This window comes from Pimephales promelas, chromosome 7 (assembly GCF_988280905.1).
Source record: "Pimephales promelas chromosome 7, fPimPro1.hap1.1, whole genome shotgun sequence".
Taxonomy (NCBI): Eukaryota; Metazoa; Chordata; class Actinopteri; order Cypriniformes; family Leuciscidae; genus Pimephales; species Pimephales promelas.
The window spans coordinates 9,660,302-9,686,990 of NC_142775.1; the positions used below are offsets into that span (position 1 = coordinate 9,660,302).

Genomic DNA, 26,689 nt, shown 5'->3' on the forward strand with positions numbered 1-26,689 from the left:
CTCATGACGTGCCTGTTTCGCCCCTAAAGATAATGGGCATTAACTTTCCGGACAATGTAAGGGACAGTTTAGCCAATCACAACACACCGGGGCAAGCTAACCAATCTGAGCCCACTACGTGTTTCTGAGGGAGTGGTTTCATATAATCAGGAAGTCAACCGCTCGTTCGAGGACAGAGGAGAGCGCGGCTGACAATAAACGTGAAGTTTATGAAAAATAAGACTTTTTAAAAACGAAAAACCACGAATACATGTTATATTGCACCCCATGAACACAATCATGCAAAGAAAAAAAGCAGTCAACCCCCCCTTTAATAATGTTTAATTCTAGGTCACTTTAGTTCAGAATTAGAACACTATATGGGAGATAAAAATGGCCTGTCATACCTGCATTGAAGTGCAGCGTCTCATTGTTGCAGAAGTCTGTAAAGCAGCAGTTGCGTTTATAGACGTTTCTGGAGCTGTGGCAGAACACCTGACCCTTGAGCTCTGATGGGGACACACAGGACTTCACTGCCTCCTCCTTCCCATTTATGAGCATCACTGAGTTCCAACACGCTCCTTCTGCCTCTGTCTCACAAGTGTGGTTCACACACAAGTGACATACACACTTTAAGGCTGAGAGAAAAGATTTATAGATTAATATTTGGCATGGGAAAAGTCACTGTCACACCTTTTAGAATTAAACTCTTTTTCTTTAGGCACGGTAAAAACAGTATTGTCATTGATATGTATGACACAATAAATCATAAATATCGGGTGTACCACATCCAATTAAATAGCTGAATTTGAAGTGTAAGGATATACAATTAAGGCAATAAAATGCTAATAAATTAAATTAATTTAACTGCTGCAAGTGGTCATTAATAATGTATTTATTAATAAATAAGTTATTTTATAGCATGAATAATTTATACTCATGTGCTGAAAACAGCAAAGTACTCAATCTTTCTTTTTTTAAAATGCACAAATACATTTGTATTTATTTTTATTTATTTTGTAATTATTTTTTTATTGTATTAATTATTCAATTTCAGCATGGTGAAATATCACATTTTATTTCCCAGAATCCCCTAATTTGTCCAATAGATAAAGCTACCGAGCAATACAAAATATTGTGCAGTGCCTGGTTGACAGTCGCTGCATATGCTTCCTCTGGATTCCAATAGGAATGCAAAACTCTATTTTTAATGACGTTCCAGCTGATGAGGGTAAAACCGTCTGTTTCGCTTCATTTCACTGAGGATTGCTTTGTAAACAAGACTGGATTTGCAGACCGATTAAGAGTAAAGAACGGTGCCGTGCCTTCTATATATGATCTGACAGGAATGATGCAACACACGGACTCCAGGGGCCCGTTTCAATAAGGAGGTTCAACCAACTCTGAGTTAAAGCTTGAACTCAGAGTTGACTTACCCTGAGATGGGAAACTCTGAGTTTTCGGTTACAGAACAGCTGAAATGAGTTAGTTCAATCAACTCTGAGTTGACTGACTCTGAGTTAAGCGCTTGCACCACAACTATAAAAAGCCATTATCAATGGAGCACAGATATTATGAGTCACCATGGCAACAGCGCCAGACAAAAAGAGGTGTTTGGTGTTATTAATTACCAAGTAATCTAAATATTGTAATTTAATTAAAGGGATTACTCTTAATTCTTCTGTAATTTAAAATAAAATACGATGCAATTACATTAAATAGGCTACTACATAAACCAATTAAGTATAAAACAATAGTGGATTTAACATACATTTTTAAAAGGTATATTTTTTATGTAACCTTCTCCCTCTACACACTTTGATCAATTCAAAAATAATTCATGCAATTGTATATTGTGAATTTGAAAGAATTAAAAGTGCAGTTTCTTGTCTCTCCTCTTTGTATTAATCAAGTGGTTGAGGTTGAGATTTAGCAATTAGTAATATGTAGACCAATACTTTCTAGAGATAGTAGCCTGATTATTACATTAATCTAACTACACCGTTGAAGATGTCAGTTAATAATTCATAACTATTTTAGAGTAACTTACTGTTATAATATAGAGGTGAAACTGGAAGAATGTTATTCAACCTAAAGTAGGCTACTATTACTTTGATAAAATTTTACCTAAGTAAAAGTAAAAATACCAGTCTAAAAATCCACTCAAGTAAAAAGTAGTTAATTTAAAACATGAGTAAAAGTTGCTGAGTAACTTGTGGGGGTGGGGTGGGGGACTCCCCCATGTGGGGAGAGTTGAGAAACATCTCAGAAAATATCACGGTTTATGGTTTTAAACAATTATTAAATATATAAACTGCATTCTTAAATTACGGTTATTATTATCATCAGTTAAAATGACAGTTAAATAAATTAAACATTTGTTCAATAAAACATATCAACTAACTTCAATAATTGATTATGAATAAGATTAACATCTTATTTTTTATCATTAATAACTTATTAAATTATGTTTGAAAAATAAGTGAGTTCTATTAAATGTTTTTTATTCAATTTTTTTTAATGATTTAATAGAAATATATTATCAAAAACGGTGGTAATCAAATAAAAGTTTAGCAAACGTTTTAAATCCTTTTATTTTTTGGCAAAGTGCTACAAAACAGATTTAGTCAATTAAACCATGGACAAACAATATATATTCCTTAAAGAATGTGTAAATACATTTTAGTATTATTGTTGGTGTTTAACAGCACTTCCTCTTTTAAAAAAGGGGAGGAGACCGCAAGAAACTCTGAGTTTACTGAAGAAAACCTGCCCCCGACCAGGTTAGGTTCACGGAGTAAGTTACCATGGTAACTGACTCTGAGTATAAGTTACCTCTCTTTCAGAAATGGGCTTGACTTACTCTGCTGTCTCAGGTTTAACTTACCTCCCTTTCTGAAACGGAAAACCCAGAGTTTCCCTCATTTCAGGGTTAACATACTCAGAGTTTTACATACTTACATACTTTACATACATACTACATACATAACATACTAGTTTTACATTACAGGGTTAACATACTCAGGCCATTTTACAACATTGGACGTTTCCAAACCAATTTCCCCCACATACACAGATGAGGTGAGTTGAAACTCATTATAATATGCAAAACTGTTATCCACTCACAGCAGTGGGCGTTTACTTCTAAGTCTTCAGTGTGAGACGCCCATAAAAACCGAGCGTTTCTGAGCTGGGCTCAAAACTAGGGTAGAAAATAGCCTATTACTTATTCATTTTGATGTTTTTGAATGCAAAAACCAAGCAAACGTCATAAGTTCACCTCAGACAACAATATAAAAAGCCAGTTCATGACCCCTTTAATCAAAACAAATCATTTCTCCCTTACATCAAGCAAGACATGAAAGCTTCAATGTCAGCAGAAAAGCTAAAAAAAAAAAAAGCAGCAAATTCACGAGGATTGTCTCCAACCTGTATTTCCTGACATTATACCTGTTCTTTGTGTGGGCAAAATTACAATTTCTAGCAACGCAACATATATTTCAGTTCAATCATAAGAATAATAAGTACTGTCAAACTTCCAGGTAGAGGCCATTCTTAGACCAAGTTCTATCAGATTCTATCAGAAATACTGACGCTATATATTTTTATAGCGTAATACAGTATAGGCCTAACAGGCAAACTGGTGAAAGGCTTTAAAAGATATGTATAAAGATGAAAAAGTTACTGGTATTTTTCTGCCAGACATTGGGACATTATTCAGTGATTTTATGGAAATTTCTGTTAACCCTTAAACACAACACAATGCGCCATTTAAAATACAGGTAAACACTGTGAGTCATGTCATCATCTCCTGTTACTGGGTTTCACATGTGATAAATGCAGGGATATAGTTGTATAGTATACACTGACTGAGAAGATTTAAGAACTAGAGACACGCATCGAAACTTTAATTAGGGATGGTAAGATGGTAAGACGTCATGGTTGGAACAACAGGCTAGAGACGAGGCTCCGTCAGAAAAAAGATTAAAAAACGGTGACAACTTTATATATATATATAAAGCTTTCAGAGTGTAAAATAGTCCGTGAACAAAATGACAACTACATCGAAAACAAGAGGACAAGGAAAAACAGGACAATTGAAAGAACCAGACAACAAACAACTAAGCACAAACAGCGATTGCTTAGATGCTACTAGCCGCGAGGAACAGGCAGCACGCGATTGTGAAATGTCTTTGATACAAGAAATAAGCAAAATTCGCGAGGAAAACAGCCAGGGGCATAAACGAACAACAAAGACCCTTGAGCGTTTGGAAAAGTCTGTGATAGATATTAAAGAGCAGCTTGGAGACCACCAGCAGAGGATCGGTGAGCTGGAGGGGAGAGTGAGTGAGGTGGAAGACGCTGGGGCTGGGCAGCAGCGCGTCATACGGTACCTGTTTCAATGTGAAAAACAACTCACAGCGGTTTGTGATGATTTGCAAAACAGGGTGAGGAGAAATAACCTTCAAATATTTCAAATACCAGATAAGAGTGAACACAGAGATGAGGTCGGTGGGGTTTGTGAAATCCCTGCTTTCCAAAGTATCGACATCACCACCTGATTTAGACATTAAAATTGAGAGAGCGCACCAAAGATATTGTTTTGCAGCAAGCATGGAGCCAAGGAAAGGGGATGTTTCAAGATAAAAGGATTTTCTTCGATCAAGACTACTCTCCTGAACTACAAAAGAAGCGGGCTAAGGTTCACACAGTCATCAAGCAATTAAAGCAGAGGGGCATCCAGGCAAAATGCCTGTATCCAGCATGACTGAAAGTCAAGATGGACTCGGGAGAAAAAACGTTCCCCTTGTTGACAAACGCAGTGGAATCTTTGAGAGAGATGGGGTTAGTAGAGGTCCAGTGTGGAGAGAAAGAGCGCATTGAGGAGAAAATAACTGAAAGATGGAACAGCAGCACGAAGAGGAGGAGAACCAACATGTTGGCGATGGCGGACTTGAAGGCTATGATTCAGGATGAAGAGGAGGATGAGTAGTCGAAGGTATATGACACTTGTGAATTTCTGTGTGATTTTAGATATGGGCTGCTAAAGGGACACACAATGTTGAGTGCATATAAACACAGGCCCGGTTCTACGGGGGTGCTTGAGGGTGCTAAGCACCCTCAAACAAAAGTGAAAGCACCCTCAGATTATTTTGCCGACAAAAGAAACACAGACGGATTTCAAACTCATACAAATAATAGGTTACACAAACTAAATCAATTAACGTGATTTTTCAAATCAGAATTTATTTCAGTATTTCAGTATTATGTTTAATGCATTAAATTGGTTGTGCCCTTTCGCGATCGTAATACCCACAGGTGACGCTGCCTGTCTTTGTTTGCGTGTGTGCGTCCCGCTCAGGAAATTCGTTAGCGACGGGGCTGCCTTTAGCCAATAAAATGTCTCTATATAAATCGGAATGAATAGAGAGTCTCTGCAACGGCGGTAGATTGAAGTGCGCGCAGTGCGCGTCCGAGTGAAGGTTGCGCGAGACACAAGAGAACTGTATCCATGAAACTGACAGCAGTGGCAAATAGTGCTCAGCTTGATTTCAAAAACATCAAATTTAACCAGTAGCTACATGTCTTAATTAAGAGCGAACTAAATGAATGCTCTAGTTAACTGGAGATGTTTTATCTGTAGTAGGTAAATCTGTTCCTCAATATTTCCAAAAGTGGTGGGTACAAAATTACTAATGACGAAATCTGGTGGGGATCGACATCGAGTGACCAGCATTTAATCTTTAAACGAGCTGTTTCGTTTAAAAAGGACTGATTCATTGTCGTCAGAAACTAAATGTCTAAAATGTACGTTACTTATATTAACTTATTTATTCAAATGCAGAATAAAATCAGTTTCAATACTTCACACATTTGCATATAGGCTACTGCTGTTTTTTTGGGGAAAAAGTAACATTTCTTAAATGAAATGATATGTAAAGGACAAAAACTCATACAGGGATATGCTACTCGATCATGGATATCGAATATTGTTTAACATTTGAGCACTCTCACTATTTTCAAAAGCACCCTCAGTGATTTGGTTCTAGAACCGGGCCTGTATAAACAATGTATAGGCTGAAAGCAGTAAAAACATTATAAAAAAAAAAGAATTGTCACAAAGGGTTAAATATAAGGGGGGGAAGTTCTGACGGACTCTTGATGTCTAAATGAGTGGTTTTCACTCACTAAGACCACTTTTACATGTTAGTGTAATACTGGTCGTTTTTGCACACTGGGTGCTTTTCACCACAGAGGGACTAGGTCACCACTCTCTGTCCCATTATATGTATTAACAACGCGTTAGGATGAGAACGGGCTCGTATTAATATATGTATTTTTTTTTATTTTTTTTATTTATATATGTATGTGTGTATGTGTTTTTTTTCTTTTCCTTTTCTTTGTTGTTCTATTACCTGCCCCAGATAATGTATTATCGTTATGTTTTGTGAAAAATTCAAATAAACAAAAAGTTAAAAAAAAAAATAAAAAAAAAGGGTTGGTAAGAATGCAAGGGCTGGGCTCTAGATATTATTTTGGATGCCACTAGCAATCCCCGTACATTGCTCGGTTCTGGTTGCAGCGTCCCCGCTGGAGGCAGCCTCCAGCAACTGGGTGATTGTGAGACGGCATAGTCGCAGGACAAAACACAGCTGTTTCGTTCCGATAAAAAATATCAAACAGCTATTGCCGTTAATATTGTTAAGATTCATATGCTGATTCTTGATATCTGTGTTAGTTTTGGTAATGAATTACATTTTCTGAAAAATCCTTCATACTTCATCTGATAGTCATAACATTGCTAGTTCTTATGTTGTAGAATATAGTTTTTAATACAATTAATAATATAATCAGAGAATAGACTCTGAATGAGATCAGTGAATCTAGTCATTAAGTTATGATTGTCATCATCAAACCTTGACCATCATCACCCGATAATACTTTTCCTTGAATTTTGTGCCATAACAAATGTTACATAAACACTCAATTACAGCAGCCAAAGAAAAACTTGTACTCAAAACGTCAAGGGTCAAAAGCCCAACTAAAGCAAACTCTGCCAACATGGTGACCTTAACCCTCTCGGGTCGGCAGGGGTTCCCAACCTTTTTTGTGCCAGGGACCGGCATATTCATAAAAAAAATTCCAGGGACCAGCTGTCAATTTGAATACCTCAATTTTAAGATGCATCATTTGGATTCGGAACATATCACTGTGCAAAACAGTAACAGGATATAATTTATTTGCATATAATGAACTAGGTGGCAACAAAGGCTCCTTGCATACCAATCTTTTTAAACTTTCAGAACGGTTCACAAAAAGTTGATCTTTTCTCCCATTCAATTAGGTCTACTTCAAAAGCAACTCACATAGCACTAACTCACTAGCAGGTGCACGTTGGAACCCCAACCCCCGGCCGCCCCCTAAATTCACATAAGAATTCAATAAGGATTATGCATTAGCATGCATTGTGCATTATCATGCAATTTATACATTATCATGCAATTTATTATAAATCATGTGCATTATCATGCAATTTATCATAAAATTAGTTTTTACATGCATTTGATACGCAGAAAACTTAATAATTGGTCAGAATTATGTCTGACCCATTCCAAATGTTTTCCGATATATGGTGACCCAAGCACTGATGGACCAAAGAGTGCACATTTCGACATGTGCAAAAAAAAAATCTCAGAAAATGCATTTTAATACTAATATATTGAAAAGGCTGTTTATATACTCCATTAATAAAGGAGTTCAGACAAAGGAAACATATCAGTCGACATGCGTTTTTATATTTAATATGAGGGAAATAGACATGCATGCGTGACACAAAAAATCATTAACTTTTAGGTAGCAAAATATTTTTTAGAAAATTCTACTAGACTAACATCACTCATAAATCCTGAAATTTCACACATCTCTTGAGTTTTATTAAAAACCTTTAACTTTTAGGTAGCTAAATATTTTTTAGTAATTCTCTCAATTACACTAGGGTTAGATTTAATTGAAGGTAAATTGGACACTGACGCCCACAGACGTGAAGTGAACGAGGCTGTCCGGTACTGTCAGAAAAAGTTAACTCTGTGGCGATGCATGTGCAAAACTAATCATAAAGTCAACCAGGATACATAACACAGCCTACTAGGCCTATATAGTAACAGTTTCAGAATACAATAGCAAACACACCGTGATTTGGATGTTTTGTGAAGTGCCGCTGCAGTTTTGACGGCTTCATTGCTTGATTGGAGAGTTTTTCACCTCAAATTACACACAACGAATTTGACGCCACGGAATCGCCTGTTGTCGTGAATCCATACCTAATGTCTATATTTCAAGTTGGTCATCGCCTTTCCTTTTACCGGAACTGTCCGCAATGAAATTAGCCATTAAAGTCTGCTGAGCCCGCTCATCTCTCCGCATACTTCTGTCACTTCAGCTGCACGCACCCATGCACGCACCGCGCTCAGTCTGTTTAGATAGGCTATGACGCGTTGCTAAGCAATCGGAAGGCGCTCAAAGAAACACGTTTTAATATTCCACTTATTTGTATTTATTTATTGTTTGTGTTTTGGATTAAATAACATGACACGTTTTAAAAGCATCTTAAAAAGACAAATATTATTATGGAAAAAAAAATAATAATTCTGGGAATATTTCAAGGCCCGGTACTAACGTGTTCACGGACCGGCACCGGTCCGCGGACTGGGGGTTGGGAATCACTGGGCTATTGCACCGGCACAACAAGCTTTTCTTATCAGTGCAAAAGAGACTCAAATTACTCTTTTGATTTTGATCTTACATATCATTAGATCTTGTTAAGTGTGTATTTTTTTATACAAAAAAGTTAGTAGTAAAGTAGTAAAGGGCTAGTAGTAGTGTGTTCTCATTGGCTACTGAGTTTTTGATTGACAGCTTCTTGACCTGGAAGTGAAGACGTCAGTATTGTGTTTACATGTGTGGACATGAGCGTCTGTAAGCACAGCTTTCTATTGATAATAATGACCCTATTGTTCCATAAGGTGGATCCATGCGGAGAAAAGTTATGGGCGAATATCATTTTCCAATATTGGAGAATTTGTTTGTGGAAGTTTGACAATTTCACAGGAATTTTGGTCACCTCAAAATCACATTGCAAAAGAAAATCAAGCCCTCCTACTTTTTTAAATAGATGTCTGGGTATGTGAAACCACATAGAATCTGGTTGCGACAGAAATGTTTTTAACCAGTTAATCTTGAAGGTCCCGAACATAGCTTCAAAATCCAAAGCTTTAATCCCACCCATGTCATACTCTTTAACAAGCTGTGATTTCTTAATATAGTGAGTTTTATTTTTCCACAGGAATTGGAAAATGATTGAGTTGGCTTTCTTAACATTGCCAGATGAAACATACAAGGAATGACATGGATAAATTACTTTTGAAATACCTTCTGTTTTAGATAGAGTAACTCTGCCAAAGATAGTGAGGTCTCTGGTAAGCCAGCGACTCAAAGCTTTCTTCGCATCTATTAATCGGTTAGAGAAATTTACATCTTCCCTTCTGATAGCATTTTTAGATAATACTATTCCTAGATATTTCACTTCAGATTTGACCTTGATTGAAGAGATGATGGAGTCTGTTGATGAGTGAATGGGAAGTAGCTCACATTTTTTAATATTCAAAGTCAATCCTGATGCTTTAGAGAAGATCGAGACTGAATCAAGGGCAACATCAACCATGGATTTATCCCTTAAAAGGACTGCAGTGTCATCTGCAAATTGACTAATTTTAAATTCCTTGTCAAATATTGAGATTCCTTGCAAATGGGGGTTTTGATTAATGAGCATTATAAGTGATTGGGTGGCTAGGATGAACAGTTTGGGAGAAATCGGGCACCCTTGTCTAATACCGCGGAGCACCTCAAACCTAGGAGTCATACCAGGATTCAGAGACACAGAACTATATATGTCAGTATAAAACATCTTAATTATTTTACAAAATTTTCTCCCAAAACCTAAAAAATCCAAGACTTCGAGTAAAAAGGCATGTTCGACGGTGTCAAATGCCTTATAAAAATCTAGAAATAAAATAAAGGCATCGGTATCAATGAAATCTCGATAGTCAATCATGTCTAGTAACAATCTGGTATGATTATGTATGTTTCTACCCTTTATGAAAGCTGATTGACACTCATCAATAATATGTGATAATCCCTCATTTAGACGATTAGCATAGACAAGCGCCAATAATTTATAGTCGTTGCATAACAAGGTAATTGGTCTCCAACAAAATTATCCAACAAAAGATTATCTTTGTTAGGTTTGGGGATAAGAGTGATGAGGCCGTGTTTCATAGTGGGAGAAAGATTACCTTTTGAAATACAATCTAAATATGCATTATAGAGCATTTCCCTGATATCACTCCAAAAGGAAGATAGAAACTCCACGGTTATCCCGTCTATTCCAGGTGATTTCCCCTTAGACATCTGTCGAATTGCCAAGTCTAGCTCCTCAATTCTTAACTCATCTTCCATGAGATGTTTAAAATTATCATCAATTGTCCTTTTAAAACCTATTATTAGGGGCCAAGCACCGAAGGTGCGGAGGCACCTATTGTATCTGTTCCGTTTCCTATTATTAGGGGCCAAGCACCGAAGGTGCGGAGGCACCTATTGTATCTGTGCCGGTTCCTATTATTAGGGGCCAAGCACCGAAGGTGCGGAGGCACCTATTGTATCTGTGCCGGTTCTTATTATTAGGGGCCAAGCACCGAAGGTGCGGAGGCACCTATTGTATCTGTGCCGGTTCTTATTATTATTAGGGGCCAAGCACCGAAGGTGCGGAGGCACCTATTGTATCTGTGCCGGTTCTTATTATTATTATTATTATTATTATTATTCTTCTTCCGACTGGGCGTCTATGGCAGCCCATAGACCGGTTTGCGGGAAAGTTGTTTTGGTTTGACATTCTGATAGAGGACAGTCCCAACTTTAAATACACCAATTTTGGTGTCTCTAACTCATTCCCTCTAGCGCCACCAACTGTCCAAAGTTTCACTTTTATTATGCTAATAACTTTTGAACCGTAAGGCCTATCAACAAAATTCTTTTTTCCTCTTGTTCCTGAGCTCATGCCGATTCGATCGCACCCTATGACGTCATTTTCCGTCATAAAAAAACGGCCGCCATTTTGAATTTTCCAAAAAACCTACTTTTGCGAACTCGTCCTAGACGGTTTGTCCGATTTTCACCAAAATCGCACCGGATCATCTCCAGGCAGTGCTGACAAAAAGTTATGGAATTCAAGATGATTCGAATAACCGTTTTCGATTAACGCGTAAACAAAATTTACGTAGCGCTTGCGAAAACAGACGTATGGTTGTATCTCCGCAACGCTTACTCGTTTTCAGACCAAACTTGGTACGTGTCATCACAAGCATGACCTGAGGCTACGTGCTGCGTTTCGGCGCAGTGCCACCTAGTGGTCCGGAGATATGAAAAATGGCTATTTTTGCTCGTAACTTCTGAACGGTTTGTCCAAAAATCATAAACTTCATCTCGTTAGATTCAGGGCATCATGCCGAGTCGACCGATATCCAATTTTCCCAGATCGGCCATTTTGGCTGTCGGCCATTTTGAATTATGTGCTAAAATGCTGTATTTTTTGAACGCATGAACGAATTGTTACGAAACTCGGTATGGGTCATCAGTACGATGCCCTGAAGGAGCCTGAGAAGTTTCGAAACAGCGCCACCTAGTGGTGAATTGTTTTATTCAAACGCTTATAACTTTGGGTGTGGTACACTTATTTTCACGGGAGTCATATTTTTGAGGTCCTGAATCGTTGCCGAGTCCAACGATACCAAATATGTCGGGTTTCGTCTCACGGATGGCGTAGCGTAGCGATTTAGCGCGAAAAAAACACTTGGCGATATCTTCAAAACCGCTGTTCCGATCGAGACGAAACCACCGCCAGAAACACGGAATCATAGCTTGTTAACTATACGCTAATGCCCAAATGCGAAAATATTGATAGTAAGGGGTAGTAAAATTCAAACAAAGTCATGTGTCAGTCATTTTTTACGTGTTTTTTCATATAAATGTTTATAACATGGAAGCGAATTGAGATATTTTCACCAAAATTGACACACATATGTATGGGGTCACTCTGAGGACACATAAAAAAAATTGTGGGACTGAGCCTCTTGGTGGCGCTATAATAGAACAAAACGTGAAATTCCCATTGACTTCAATAGAGTTTTGTGAAATAAAATGCTATGCTAAACAAATGCATTGGTGTAATATTACAAAACTCAGTGTGTGCCATAAGCAGCATGCCCTGAAGGTACTCAAAAGATTTTGAGACAGCACCACCTGTTGGTCAAAAGTCATAATTAATTTCTGAAAACGCTAATAACGTTTGAAAAAAAATGTGCCTATTGCAATGAAACTGATCTTAATTGATTCCTTGGGTTATGCTGAAAACATAGATATATGGTTTTGCATAATCAGCCAAACTTCCTGTCCGCCATCTTTATTTCTTTGAAAAACCTTCTTTTTCGAACTCCTCCTAGACCGTTTGTCCGATTTTCACGAAAATTGAATCGTATCATCTCCAGACGGTGCCGAATAAAAGATATGGATTGCGTGACGATAGACAAAACCGTTTTCGTATACCACAGCATCAAATTTGAGGCATGCTGCCAAAATGACTATTTAGGCTTTATCTCTGCAATGCCTTCACATTTTGACACCAAACTTTGTATGTGTCATTGTCACCTCACTCTGACCACATCACATCTATTTCGTAACTGCGCCACCTATTGTTCGAAAGTGATAATCCATTAAATCATCTTATAAGTTAATGTTTATGTGATTTTCTTAGCCATTTGCCCAAAGTTCGCTCAAAATGCCCTTAATTGCTCCTTGCTGCAGTTGGTCTGCCACTCCTTGCCATTTTGGCATATGTTGCCGCTTATTGCGCTTGGCCCCGGTAATGGCTGCTTGCAGCTATATTTAGGGGCCAAGCACCGAAGGTGCGGAGGCACCTATTGTATCTGTTCCGTTTCCTATTATTAGGGGCCAAGCACCGAAGGTGCGGAGGCACCTATTGTATCTGTGCCGGTTCTTATTATTATTATTATTATTAGGGGCCAAGCACCGAAGGTGCGGAGGCACCTATTGTATCTGTGCCGGTTCTTATTAGGGGCCAAGCACCGAAGGTGCGGAGGCACCTATTGTATCTGTTCCGGTTCTTATTATTATTATTAGGGGCCAAGCACCGAAGGTGCGGAGGCACCTATTGTATCTGTGCCGGTTCTTATTATTATTATTATTATTATTATTCTTCTTCCGACTGGGCGTCTATGGCAGCCCATAGACCGGTTTGCGGGAAAGTTGTTTTGGTTTGACATTCTGATAGAGGACAGTCCCAACTTTAAATACACCAATTTTGGTGTCTCTAACTCATTCCCTCTAGCGCCACCAACTGTCCAAAGTTTCACTTTTATTATGCTAATAACTTTTGAACCGTAAGACCTATCAACAAAATTCTTTTTTCCTCTTATTCCTGAGCTCATGCCGATTCGATCGCACCCTATGACGTCATTTTCCGTCATAAAAAAACGGCCGCCATTTTGAATTTTCCAAAAAACGTACTTTTGCGAACTCGTCCTAGACCGTTTGTCCGATTTTCACCAAAATCGCACCGGATCATCTCCAGACAGTGCTGACAAAAAGTTATGGAATTCAAGATAATTCGAATAACCGTTTTCGATAAACGCACAAACTAATTTTACGTAACGCTTGCGAAAACAGACGTAAGGCTTTATCTCCGCAACGCTTCATCCTATTCAGACCAAACTTGGTACATGTAATCACAAGCATGACCTGAGGCTACATGCAGCGTTTCGGCGCAGCGCCACCTAGTGGTCCGGAGATATGAAAAATGGCTATTTTCGCTCATAACTTCTGAACGGTTTCTCCAAAAATCAAAAACTTGGTCTCGTTAGATTCAGGGCGTCATGCCGAGTCGACCGATATCCAATTTTCCCAGATCGGCCATTTTGGCTGTCGGCCATTTTGAATTATGTGCTAAAATGCTGTATTTTTTGAACGCATGAACGAATTGTTACGAAACTCGGTATGGGTCATCAGTACGATGCCCTGAAGGAGCCTGAGAAGTTTCGAAACAGCGCCACCTAGTGGTGAATTGTTTTTTTCAAACGCTTATAACTTTGGGTGTGGTACACTTATTTTCACAGGAGTCATATTTTTTAGGTCCTGAATCGTTGCCGAGTCCAACGATACTAAACATGCTGGGTTTCGTGTTACGGTTGGTGTAGCGTAGCGATTTAGCGCGAAAAAAACACTTGGCGATATCTTCAAAACCGCTGTTCCGATCGAGACGAAACCACCGCCAGAAACACGGAATCATAGCTTGTTAACTATATGCAAATGCCCAAATGCAAAAATATTGATAGTAAGGGGTAGTAAAATTCAAACAAAGTCATGTGTCAGTCATTTTTTACGTGTTTTTTCATATAAATGTTTATAACTCGGAAGTGAATTGAGATATTTGCACCAAAATTGACACACATATGTATGGGGTCACTCTGAGGACACATAAAAAAAATTGTGGGACTGAGCCTCTTGGTGGCGCTATAATAGAACAAAACGTGAAATTCCCATTGACTTCAATAGAGTTTTGTGAAATAAAATGCTATACTAAACAAATGCATTGGTGTAATATTACAAAACTCAGTGTGTGCCATAAGCAGCATGCCCTGAAGGTACTCAAAAGATTTTGAGACAGCGCCACCTGTTGGTCAAAAGTTATAATTAATTTCTGAGAACGCTAATAACTTTTGAATAAATTTGCCTATTGCAATGAAACTGATCTTAATAGATTCCTTGGATTATGCCGAAAAACATAGATATCAGGTTTTCCATAATCAGACAAACGTCCTGTTCGCCATCTTTATTTCTTTGAAAAACCTTCTTTTTCGAACTCCTCCTAGACCGTTTGTCCGATTTTCACGAAAATTGAATCGTATCATCTCCAGACCGTGTCGACTAAAAGTTATGAATTGCACGATGATAGACAAAACCGTTTTCGTATACCACAGCATCAAAATTTAGGCATGCTGCCAAAATGACTATTTAGGCTTTATCTCTGCTATGCCTTCACATTTTGACACCAAACTTTGCATGTGTCATTGTCACCTCACTCTGACCATATCACATCTATTTCGTAACTGCGCCACCTATTGTTCGAAAGTGATAACCCATTAAATCATCTTATAAGTTAATGTTTATGTGATTTTCTTAGCCATTTGCCCAAAGTTCTCTCAAAATGCCCTTAATTGCTCCTTGCTGCAGTTGGTCTGCCACTCCTTGCCATTTTGGCATATGTTGCCGCTTCTTGCGCTTGGCCCCGGTAATGGCTGCTTGCAGCTATATTTATTATTATTATTCTTCTTCCGACTGGGCGTCTATGGCAGCCCATAGACCGGTTTGCGGGAAAGTTGTTTTGGTTTGACATTCTGATAGAGGACAGTCCCAACTTTAAATACACCAATTTTGGTGTCTCTAACTCATTCCCTCTAGCGCCACCAACTGTCCAAAGTTTCACTTTTATTATGCTAATAACTTTTGAACCGTAAGGCCTATCAACAAAATTCTTTTTTCCTCTTGTTCCTGAGCTCATGCCGATTCGATCGCACCCTATGACGTCATTTTCCGTCATAAAAAAACGGCCACCATTTTGAATTTTCTAAAAAACGTACTTTTGCAAACTCGTCCTAGACGGTTTGTCTGATTTTCACCAAAATCGCACCGGATCATCTCCAGGCAGTGCTGACAAAAAGTTATGGAATTCAAGATGATTCGCCTAACGGTTTTCGATAAACGCACAAACTAATTTTACGTAACGCTTGCGAAAACAGACGTAAGGCTGTATCTCCGCAACGCTTCATCCTATTCAGACCAAACTTGGTACATGTAATCACAAGCATGACCTGAGGCTACATGCAGCGTTTCGGCGCAGCGCCACCTAGTGGTCCGGAGATATGAAAAATGGCTATTTTTGCTCGTAACTTCTGAACGGTTTGTCCAAAAATCATAAACTTCATCTCGTTAGATTCAGGGCATCATGCCGAGTCGACCGATATCCAATTTTCCCAGATCGGCCATTTTGGCTGTCGGCCATTTTGAATTATGTGCTAAAATGCTGTATTTTTTGAACGCATGAACGAATTGTTACGAAACTCGGTATGGGTCATCAGTACGATGCCCTGAAGAAGCCTGAGAAGTTTCGAAACAGCGCCACCTAGTGGTGAATTTTTTTTTCCAAACGCTTATAACTTTGGGTGTGGTACACTTATTTTCACGGGAGTCATCTTTTTGAGTTCCTGAATCGTTGCCGAGTCCAACAATACTAAACATGCTGGGTTTCGTGTTACGGTTGGTGTAGCGTAGCGATTTAGCGCGAAAAAAACACTTGGCGATATCTTCAAAACCGCTGTTCCGATCGAGACGAAACCACCGCCAGAAACACGGAATCATAGCTTGTTAACTATACGCTAATGCCCAAATGCGAAAATATTGATAGTAAGGGGTAGTAAAATTCAAACAAAGTCATGTGTCAGTCATTTTTTACGTGTTTTTTCATATAAATGTTTATAACTCGGAAGCGAATTGAGATATTTTCACCAAAATTGACACACATATGTATGGGGTCACTCTGAGGACACATAAAAAAAATTGTGGGACTGAGCCTCTTGGTGGCGCTATAATAGAACAAAACGTGAAATTCCCATTGACTTCAATAGAGTTTTGTGAAATAAAATGCTATACTAAACAAATGCATTGGTGTAATATTACAAAACTCAGTGTGTGCCATAAGCAGCATGCCCTGAAGGTACTTAAAAGATTTTAAGACAGCGCCACCTGTTGGTCAAAAGTTATAATTAATTTCTGAGAACGCTAATAACTTTTGAATAAATTTGCCTATTGCAATGAAACTGATCTTAATAGATTCCTTTGGTTATGCCAAAAACATAGATATCAGGTTTTCCATAATCAGACAAACGTTCTGTTCGCCATCTTTATTTCTTTGAAAAACCTTCTTTTTCGAACTCCTCCTAGACCGTTTGTCCGATTTTCACGAAAATTGAATCGTATCATCTCCAGACCGTGCCGACTAAAAGTTATGAATTGCACGATGATAGACAAAACCGTTTTTGTATACCACAGCATCAAAATTTAGGCATGCTGCCAAAATTACTATTTAGGCTTTATCTCTGCAATGCCTTCACATTTTGACACCAAACTTTGCATGTGTCATTGTCACCTCACTCTGACCACACATCTATTTCGTAACTGCGCCACCTATTGTTCGAAAGTGATAACCCATTAAATCATCTTATAAGGTAATGTTTATGTGATTTTCTTAGCCATTTGCCCAAAGTTCTCTCAAAATGCCCTTAATTGCTCCTTGCTGCAGTTGGTCTGCCACTCCTAGCCATTTTGGCATATGTTGCCGCTTCTTGCGCTTGGCCCCGGTAATGGCTGCTTGCAGCTATATTTATTATTAGGGGCCAAGCACCGAAGGTGCGGAGGCACCTATTGTATCTGTGCCGGTTCTTATTATTATTATTATTATTATTATTCTTCTTCCGACTGGGCGTCTATGGCAGCCCATAGACCGGTTTGCGGGAAAGTTGTTTTGGTTTGACATTCTGATAGAGGACAGTCCCAACTTTAAATACACCAATTTTGGTGTCTCTAACTCATTCCCTCTAGCGCCACCAACTGTCCAAAGTTTCACTTTTATTATGCTAATAACTTTTGAACCGTAAGGCCTATCAACAAAATTCTTTTTTCCTCTTGTTCCTGAGCTCATGCCGATTCGATCGCACCCTATGACGTCATTTTCCGTCATAAAAAAACGGCCGCCATTTTGAATTTTCTAAAAAACCTACTTTTGCGAACTCGTCCTAGACGGTTTGTCCGATTTTCACCAAAATCGCACCGGATCATCTCCAGCCAGTGCTGACAAAAAGTTATGGAATTCAAGATGATTCGAATAACCGTTTTCGATAAACGCGCAAACAAATTTTACGTAGCGCTTGCGAAAACAGACGTGAGGCGGTATCTCCGCAACGCTTACTCGTTTTCAGACCAAACTTGGTACGTGTCATCACAAGCATGACCTGAGGCTACATGCTGCGTTTCGGCGCAGCGCCACCTAGTGGTCCGGAGATATGAAAAATGGCTATTTTTGCTCATAACTTCTGAACGGTTTCTCCAAAAATCAAAAACTTGGTCTCGTTAGATTCAGGGCATCATGCCGAGTCGACTGATATCCAATTTTCCCAAATCGGCCATTTTGGCTGTCGGCCATTTTGAATTATGTGCTAAAATGCTGTATTTTTTGAACGCATGAACGAATTGTTACGAAACTCGGTATGGGTCATCAGTACGATGCCCTGAAGGAGCCTGAGAAGTTTCGAAACAGCGCCACCTAGTGGTGAATTGTTTTATTCAAACGCTTATAACTTTGGGTGTGGTACACTTATTTTCACGGGAGTCATATTTTTGAGGTCCTGAATCGTTGCCGAGTCCAACGATACCAAATATGTCGGGTTTTGTCTCACGGATGGCGTAGCGTAGCGATTTAGCGCGAAAAAAACACTTGGCGATATCTTCAAAACCGCTGTTCCGATCGAGACGAAACCACCGTCAGAAACACGGAATCATAGCTTGTTAACTTTATGCTAATACCCAAATGCGAAAATATTGATAGTAAGGGGTAGTAAAATTCAAACAAAGTCATGTGTCAGTCATTTTTTACGTGTTTTTTCATATAAATGTTTATAACTCGGAAGCTAATTGAGATATTTTCACCAAAATTGACACACATATGTATGGGGTCACTCTAAGGACACACACAGAAAATTGTGGGACTGAGCCTCTTGGTGGCGCTATAATAGAACAAAACGTGAAATTCCCATTGACTTCAATAGAGTTTTGTGAAATACAATGCTATACTAAATAAATGCTTTGGTCTAACATTACGAAACTCAGTGTGTGCCATAAGCAGCATGCCCTGAAGGTACTCAAAAGATTTTGAGACAGTGCCACCTGTTGGTCAAAAGTTATAATTAATTTCTGAGAACGCTAATAACTTTTGAATAAATTTGCCTATTGCAATGAAACTGATCTTAATAGATTCCTTGGGTTATGCCAAAAAACATAGATATCAGGTTTTGCATAATCAGACAAACTTCCTGTCCCCCATCTTTATTTCTTTGAAAAACCTTCTTTTTCGAACTCCTCCTAGACCGTTTGTCCGATTTTCACGAAAATTGAATCGTATCATCTCCAGACCGTGCCGACTAAAAGTTATGAATTGCACGATGATAGACAAAACCGTTTTCGTATACCACAGCATCAAAGTTTAGGCATGCTTCCAAAATTACTATTTAGGCTTTATCTCTGCAATGCCTTCACATTTTGACACCAAACTTTGCATGTGTCATTGTCACCTCACTCTGACCACATCACATCTATTTCGTAACTGCGCCACCTATTGTTAGAAAGTGATAACCCATTAAATCGTCTTATAAGTTAATGTTTATGTGATTTTCTTAGCCATTTGCCCAAAGTTCTCTCAAAATGCCCTTAATTGCTCCTTGCTGCAGTTGGTCTGCCACTCCTTGCCATTTTGGCATATGTTGCCGCTTTTTGCGCTTGGCCCCGGTAATGGCTGCTTGCAGCTATATTTATTATTATTATTCTTCTTCCGACTGGGCGTCTATGGCAGCCCATAGACCGGTTTGCGGGAAAGTTGTTTTGGTTTGACATTCTGATAGAGGACAGTCCCAACTTTAAATACTCCAATTTTGGTGTCTCTAACTCATTCCCTCTAGCGCCACCAACTGTCCAAAGTTTCACTTTTATTATGCTAATAACTTTTGAACCGTAAGGCCTATCAACAAAATTCTTTTTTCCTCTTGTTCCTGAGCTCATGCCGATTCGATCGCACCCTATGACGTCATTTTCCGTCATAAAAAAACGGCCGCCATTTTGAATTTTCCAAAAAACCTACTTTTGCGAACTCGTCCTAGACGGTTTGTCCGATTTTCACCAAAATCGCACCGGATCATCTCCAGGCAGTGCTGACAAAAAGTTATGGAATTCAAGATGATTCGAATAACCGTTTTCGATAAACGTGTAAACAAAATTTACGTAGCGCTTGCGAAAACAGACGTGAGGTTGTATCTCCGCAACGCTTACTCGTTTTCACACCAAACTTGGTACGTGTCATCACAAGCATGACCTGAGGCTACGTGCTGCGTTTCGGCGCAGCGCCACCTAGTGGTCCGGAGATATGAAAAATGGCTATTTTTGCTCGTAACTTCTGAACGGTTTGTCCAAAAATCATAAATTTGGTCTCGTTAGATTCAGGGCGTCATGCCGAGTCCACCGATATCCAATTTTCCCAGAACGGCCATTTTGGCGGTCGGCCATTTTGAATTATGTGCTAAAATGCTGTATTTTTTGAACGCATGAACGAATTGTTACGAAACTCGGTATGGGTCATCAGTACGATGCCCTGAAGGAGCCTGAGAAGTTTCGAAACAGCGCCACCTAGTGGTGAATTTTTTTTTTCAAACGCTTATAGCTTTGGGTGTGGTACACTTATTTTCACAGGAGTCATCTTTTTGAGATCCTGAATTGTTGCCGAGTCCAATGATACTAAACATGCTGGGTTTCATCTTACGGTTGGTGTAGCGTAGCGATTTAGCGTGAAAAAAACACTTGGCGATATCTTCAAAACCGCTGTTCCGATCGAGACGAAACCACCGTCAGAAACACGGAATCATAGCTTGTTAACTATATGCCAATGCCCAAATGCGAAAATATTGATAGTAAGGGGTAGTAAAATTCAAACAAAGTCATGTGTCAGTCATTTTTTACGTGTTTTTTCATATAAATGTTTATAACTCGGAAGTAAATTGAGATATTTGCACCAAAATTGACACACATATGTATGGGGTCACTCTGAGGACACATAAAAAAAATTGTGGGACTGAGCCTCTTGGTTGCGCTATAATAGAACAAAACGTGAAATTCCCATTGACTTCAATACAGTTTTGTGAAATACAATGCTATACTAAACAAATGCTTTGGTCTAACATTACGAAACTCAGTGTGTGCCATAAGCAGCATGCCCTGAAGGTACTCAAAAGATTTTGAGACAGCGCCACCTGTTGGTCAAAAGTTATAATTAATTTCTGAGAACGCTAATAACTTTTGAATAAATTTGCCTATTGCAATGAAACTGATCTTAATAGATTCCTTGGGTTATGCCGAAAACATAGATATCAGGTTTTGCATAATCAGACAAACTTCCTGTCCGCCATCTTTATTTTTTTAAAAACCTTCTTTTTCGAACTCCTCCTAGACCGTTTGTCCGATTTTCACGAAAATTGAATCGTATCATCTCCAGACGGTGCCGAATAAAAGTTATGGATTGCGTGACGATAGACAAAACCGTTTTCGTATACCACAGCATCAAATTTGAGGCATGCTGCCAAAATGACTATTTAGGCTTTATCTCTGCAATGCCTTCACATTTTGACACCAAACTTTGCATGTGTCATTGTCACCTCACTCTGACCACACATCTATTTCGTAACTGCGCCACCTATTGTTCGAAAGTGATAATCCATTAAATCATCTTATAAGTTAATGTTTATGTGATTTTTTTAGCCATTTGCCAAAAGTTCTCTCAAAATGCCCGTAATTGCTCCTTGCTGCAGTTGGTCTGCCACTCCTAGCCATTTTGGCATATGTTGCCGCTTCTTGCGCTTGGCCCCGGTAATGGCTGCTTGCAGCTATATTTATTATTATTATTATTCTTCTTCCGACTGGGCGTCTATGACAGCCCATAGACCGGTTTGCGGGAAAGTTGTTTTGGTTTGACATTCTGATAGAGGACAGTCCCAACTTTAAATACACCAATTTTGGTGTCTCTAACTCATTCCCTCTAGCGCCACCAACTGTCCAAAGTTGCACTTTTATTATGCTAATAACTTTTGAACCGTAAGGCCTATCAACAAAATTCTTTTTTCTTCTTGTTCCTGAGCTCATGCCGATTCGATCGCACCCTATGACGTCATTTTCCGTCATAAAAAAACGGCCGCCATTTTGAATTTTCCAAAAAACCTACTTTTGCGAACTCGTCCTAGACGGTTTGTCCGATTTTCACCAAAATCGCACCGGATCATCTCCAGGCAGTGCTGACAAAAAGTTATGGAATTCAAGATGATTCGAAGAACCGTTTTCGATAAACGCGCAAACTAATTTTACGTAGCGCTTGCAAAAACAGACGTGAGGCTGTATCTCGGCAACGCTTAATCCTATTCAGACCAAACTTGGTACATGTTATCACAAGCATGACCTGAGGCTACATGCAGCGTTTCGGCGCAGCGCCACCTAGTGGTCCGGAGATATGAAAAATGGCTATTTTTGCTCGTAACTTCTGAACGGTTTGTCCAAAAATCATAAACTTCATCTCGTTAGATTCAGGGCATCATGCCGAGTCGACTGATATGCAATTTTCCCAGATCGGCCATTTTGGCTGTCGGCCATTTTGAATTATGTGCTAAAATGCTGTATTTTTTGAACGCATGAACGAATTGTTACGAAACTCGGTATGGGTCATCAGTACAATGCCCTGAAGGAGCCTGAGAAGTTTCGAAACAGCGCCACCTAGTGGTGAATTTTTTTTTTCAAACGCTTATAGCTTTGGGTGTGGTACACTTATTTTCACGGGAGTCATCTTTTTGAGTTCCTGAATCGTTGCCGAGTCCAACGATACTAAACATGCTGGGTTTCGTGTTACGGTTTTTGTAGCATAGCGATTTAGCGCGAAAAAAACACTTGGCGATATCTTCAAAACCGCTGTTCCGATCGAGACGAAACCACCGCCAGAAACACGGAATCATAGCTTGTTAACTATACGCTAATGCCCAAATGCGAAAATATTGATAGTAAGGGGTAGTAAAATTCAAACAAAGTCATGTGTCAGTCATTTTTTACGTGTTTTTTCATATAAATGTTTATAACTCGGAAGTGAATTGAGATATTTGCACCAAAATCGACACACATATGTATGGGGTCACTCTGAGGACACATAAAAAAAATTGTGGGACTGAGCCTCTTGGTGGCGCTATAATAGAACAAAACGTGAAATTCCCATTGACTTCAATACAGTTTTGTGAAATACAATGCTATACTAAACAAATGCATTGGTGTAATATTACAAAACTCAGTGTGTGCCATAAGCAGCATGCCCTGAAGGTACTCAAAAGATTTTGAGACAGCGCCACCTGTTGGTCAAAAGTTATAATTAATTTCTGAGAACGCTAATAACTTTTGAATAAATTTGCCTATTGCAATGAAACTTATCTTAATAGATTCCTTGGGTTATGCCGAAAACATAGATATCAGGTTTTGCATAATCAGCCAAACTTCCTGTCCGCCATCTTTATTTCTTTGAAAAACCTTCTTTTTCGAACTCCTCCTAGACCGTTTGTCCGATTTTCACGAAAATTGAATCGTATCATCTCCAGACCGTGCCGACTAAAAGGTATGAATTGCATGATGATAGACAAAACCGTTTTCGTATACCACAGCATCGAAATTTAGGCATGCTGCCAAAATTACTATTTAGGCTTTATCTCTGCATGCCTTCACATTTTGACACCAAACTTTGCATGTGTCATTGTCACCTCACTCTGACCACATCACATCTATTTCGTAACTGCGCCACCTATTGTTCGAAAGTGATAATCCATTAAATCATCTTATAAGTTAATGTTTATGTGATTTTCTTAGCCATTTGCCCAACGTTCTCTCAAAATGCCCTTAATTGCTCCTTGCTGCAGTTGGTCTGCCACTCCTTGCCATTTTGGCATATGTTGCCGCTTCTTGCGCTTGGCCCCGGTAATGGCTGCTTGCAGCTATATTTATTATTATTAGGGGCCAAGCACCGAAGGTGCGGAGGCACCTATTGTATCTGTGCCGGTTCTTATTATTATTATTATTATTATTATTCTTCTTCCGACTGGGCGTCTATGGCAGCCCATAGACCGGTTTGCGGGAAAGTTGTTTTGGTTTGACATTCTGATAGAGGACAGTCCCAACTTTAAATACACCAATTTTGGTGTCTCTAACTCATTCCCTCTAGCGCCACCAACTGTCCAAAGTTTCACTTTTATTATGCTAATAACTTTTGAACCGTAAGGCCTATCAACAAAATTCTTTTTTCCTCTTGTTCCTGAGCTCATGGCGATTCGATCGCACCCTATGACGTCGTTTTCCGTCATAAAAAAACGGCCGCCATTTTGAATTTTCTAAAAAACCTACTTTTGCGAACTCGTCCTAGACGGTTTGTCCGATTTTCACCAAAATCGCACTGGATCATCTCCCGTCAGTGCTGACAAAAAGTTATGGAATTCAAGATGATTCGAATAACCGTTTTCGATAAACGCGCAAACAAATTTTACATAGCGCTTGCGAAAACAGACGTGAGGCGGTATCTCCGCAACGCTTACTCGTTTTCAGACCAAACTTGGTACGTGTCATCACAAGCATGACCTGAGGCTACATGCTGCGTTTCGGCGCAGCGCCACCTAGTGGTCCGGAGATATGAAAAATGGCTATTTTTGCTCATAACTTCTGAACGGTTTCTCCAAAAATCAAAAACTTGGTCTCGTTAGATTCAGGGCGTCATGCCGAGTCGACCGATATCCAATTTTCCCAGATCGGCCATTTTGGCTGTCGGCCATTTTGAATTATGTGCTAAAATGCTGTATTTTTTGAACGCATGAACGAATTGTTACGAAACTCGGTATGGGTCATCAGTACGATGCCCTGAAGGAGACTGAGAAGTTTCGAAACAGCGCCACCTAGTGGTGAATTGTTTTATTCAAACGCTTATAACTTTGGGTGTGGTACACTTATTTTCACGGGAGTTATATTTTTGAGGTCCTGAATCGTTGCCGAGTCCTACGATACCAAATATGTCGGGTTTCGTCTCACGGATGGCGTAGCGTAGCGATTTAGCGCGAAAAAAACACTTAGCGATATCTTCAAAACCGCTGTTCCGATCGAGACGAAACCACCGCCAGAAACACGGAATCAAAGCTTGTTAACTATATGCAAATGCCCAAATGCGAAAATATTGATAGTAAGGGGTAGTAAAATTCAAACAAAGTCATGTGTCAGTCATTTTTTACGTGTTTTTTCATATAAATGTTTATAACTCGGAAGTGAATTGAGATATTTGCACCAAAATTGACACACATATGTATGGGGTCACTCTGAGGACACATAAAAAAAATTGTGGGACTGAGCCTCTTGGTGGCGCTATAATAGAACAAAACGTGAAATTCCCATTGACTTCAATAGAGTTTTGTGAAATAAAATGCTATACTAAACAAATGCATTGGTGTAATATTACAAAACTCAGTGTGTGCCATAAGCAGCATGCCCTGAAGGTACTCAAAAGATTTTGAGACAGCGCCACCTGTTGGTCAAAAGTTATAATTAATTTCTGAGAACGCTAATAACTTTTGAATAAATTTGCCTATTGCAATGAAACTGATCTTAATAGATTCCTTGGATTATGCCGAAAAACATAGATATCAGGTTTTCCATAATCAGACAAACGTCCTGTTCGCCATCTTTATTTCTTTGAAAAACCTTCTTTTTCGAACTCCTCCTAGACCGTTTGTCCGATTTTCACGAAAATTGAATCGTATCATCTCCAGACCGTGTCGACTAAAAGTTATGAATTGCACGATGATAGACAAAACCGTTTTCGTATACCACAGCATCAAAATTTAGGCATGCTGCCAAAATGACTATTTAGGCTTTATCTCTGCTATGCTTTCACATTTTGACACCAAACTTTGCATGTGTCATTGTCACCTCACTCTGACCACATCACATCTATTTCGTAACTGCGCCACCTATTGTTCGAAAGTGATAACCCATTAAATCATCTTATAAGTTAATGTTTATGTGATTTTCTTAGCCATTTGCCCAAAGTTCTCTCAAAATGCCCTTAATTGCTCCTTGCTGCAGTTGGTCTGCCACTCCTTGCCATTTTGGCATATGTTGCCGCTTCTTGCGCTTGGCCCCGGTAATGGCTGCTTGCAGCTATATTTATTATTATTATTCTTCTTCCGACTGGGCGTCTATGGCAGCCCATAGACCGGTTTGCGGGAAAGTTGTTTTGGTTTGACATTCTGATAGAGGACAGTCCCAACTTTAAATACACCAATTTTGGTGTCTCTAACTCATTCCCTCTAGCGCCACCAACTGTCCAAAGTTGCACTTTTATTATGCTAATAACTTTTGAACCGTAAGGCCTATCAACAAAATTCTTTTTTCTTCTTGTTCCTGAGCTCATGCCGATTCGATCGCACCCTATGACGTCATTTTCCGTCATAAAAAAATGGCCGCCATTTTGAATTTTCCAAAAAACCTACTTTTGCGAACTCGTCCTAGACGGTTTGTCCGATTTTCACCAAAATCGCACCGGATCATCTCCAGGCAGTGCTGACAAAAAGTTATGGAATTCAAGATTATTCGAAGAACCGTTTTCGATAAACGCGCAAACAAATTTTACGTAGCGCTTGCGAAAACAGAC

The 26,689-nt window shown here is 39.2% G+C and overlaps 1 protein-coding gene across 1 annotated transcript in view; it reads right to left on the reverse strand.

Moving 5' to 3' along the window:
* The window catches only part of acvr1c (activin A receptor type 1C), a 233,698-nt gene that overhangs the window by 91,677 nt on the left and 115,332 nt on the right, over positions 1 to 26,689 (reverse strand). The window contains exon 2 of the mRNA XM_089133042.1: positions 387 to 617. Coding sequence (XP_088989168.1) covers positions 387 to 617 — 231 coding nt within the window. The remainder of the gene's footprint in view (positions 1 to 386; positions 618 to 26,689) is intronic.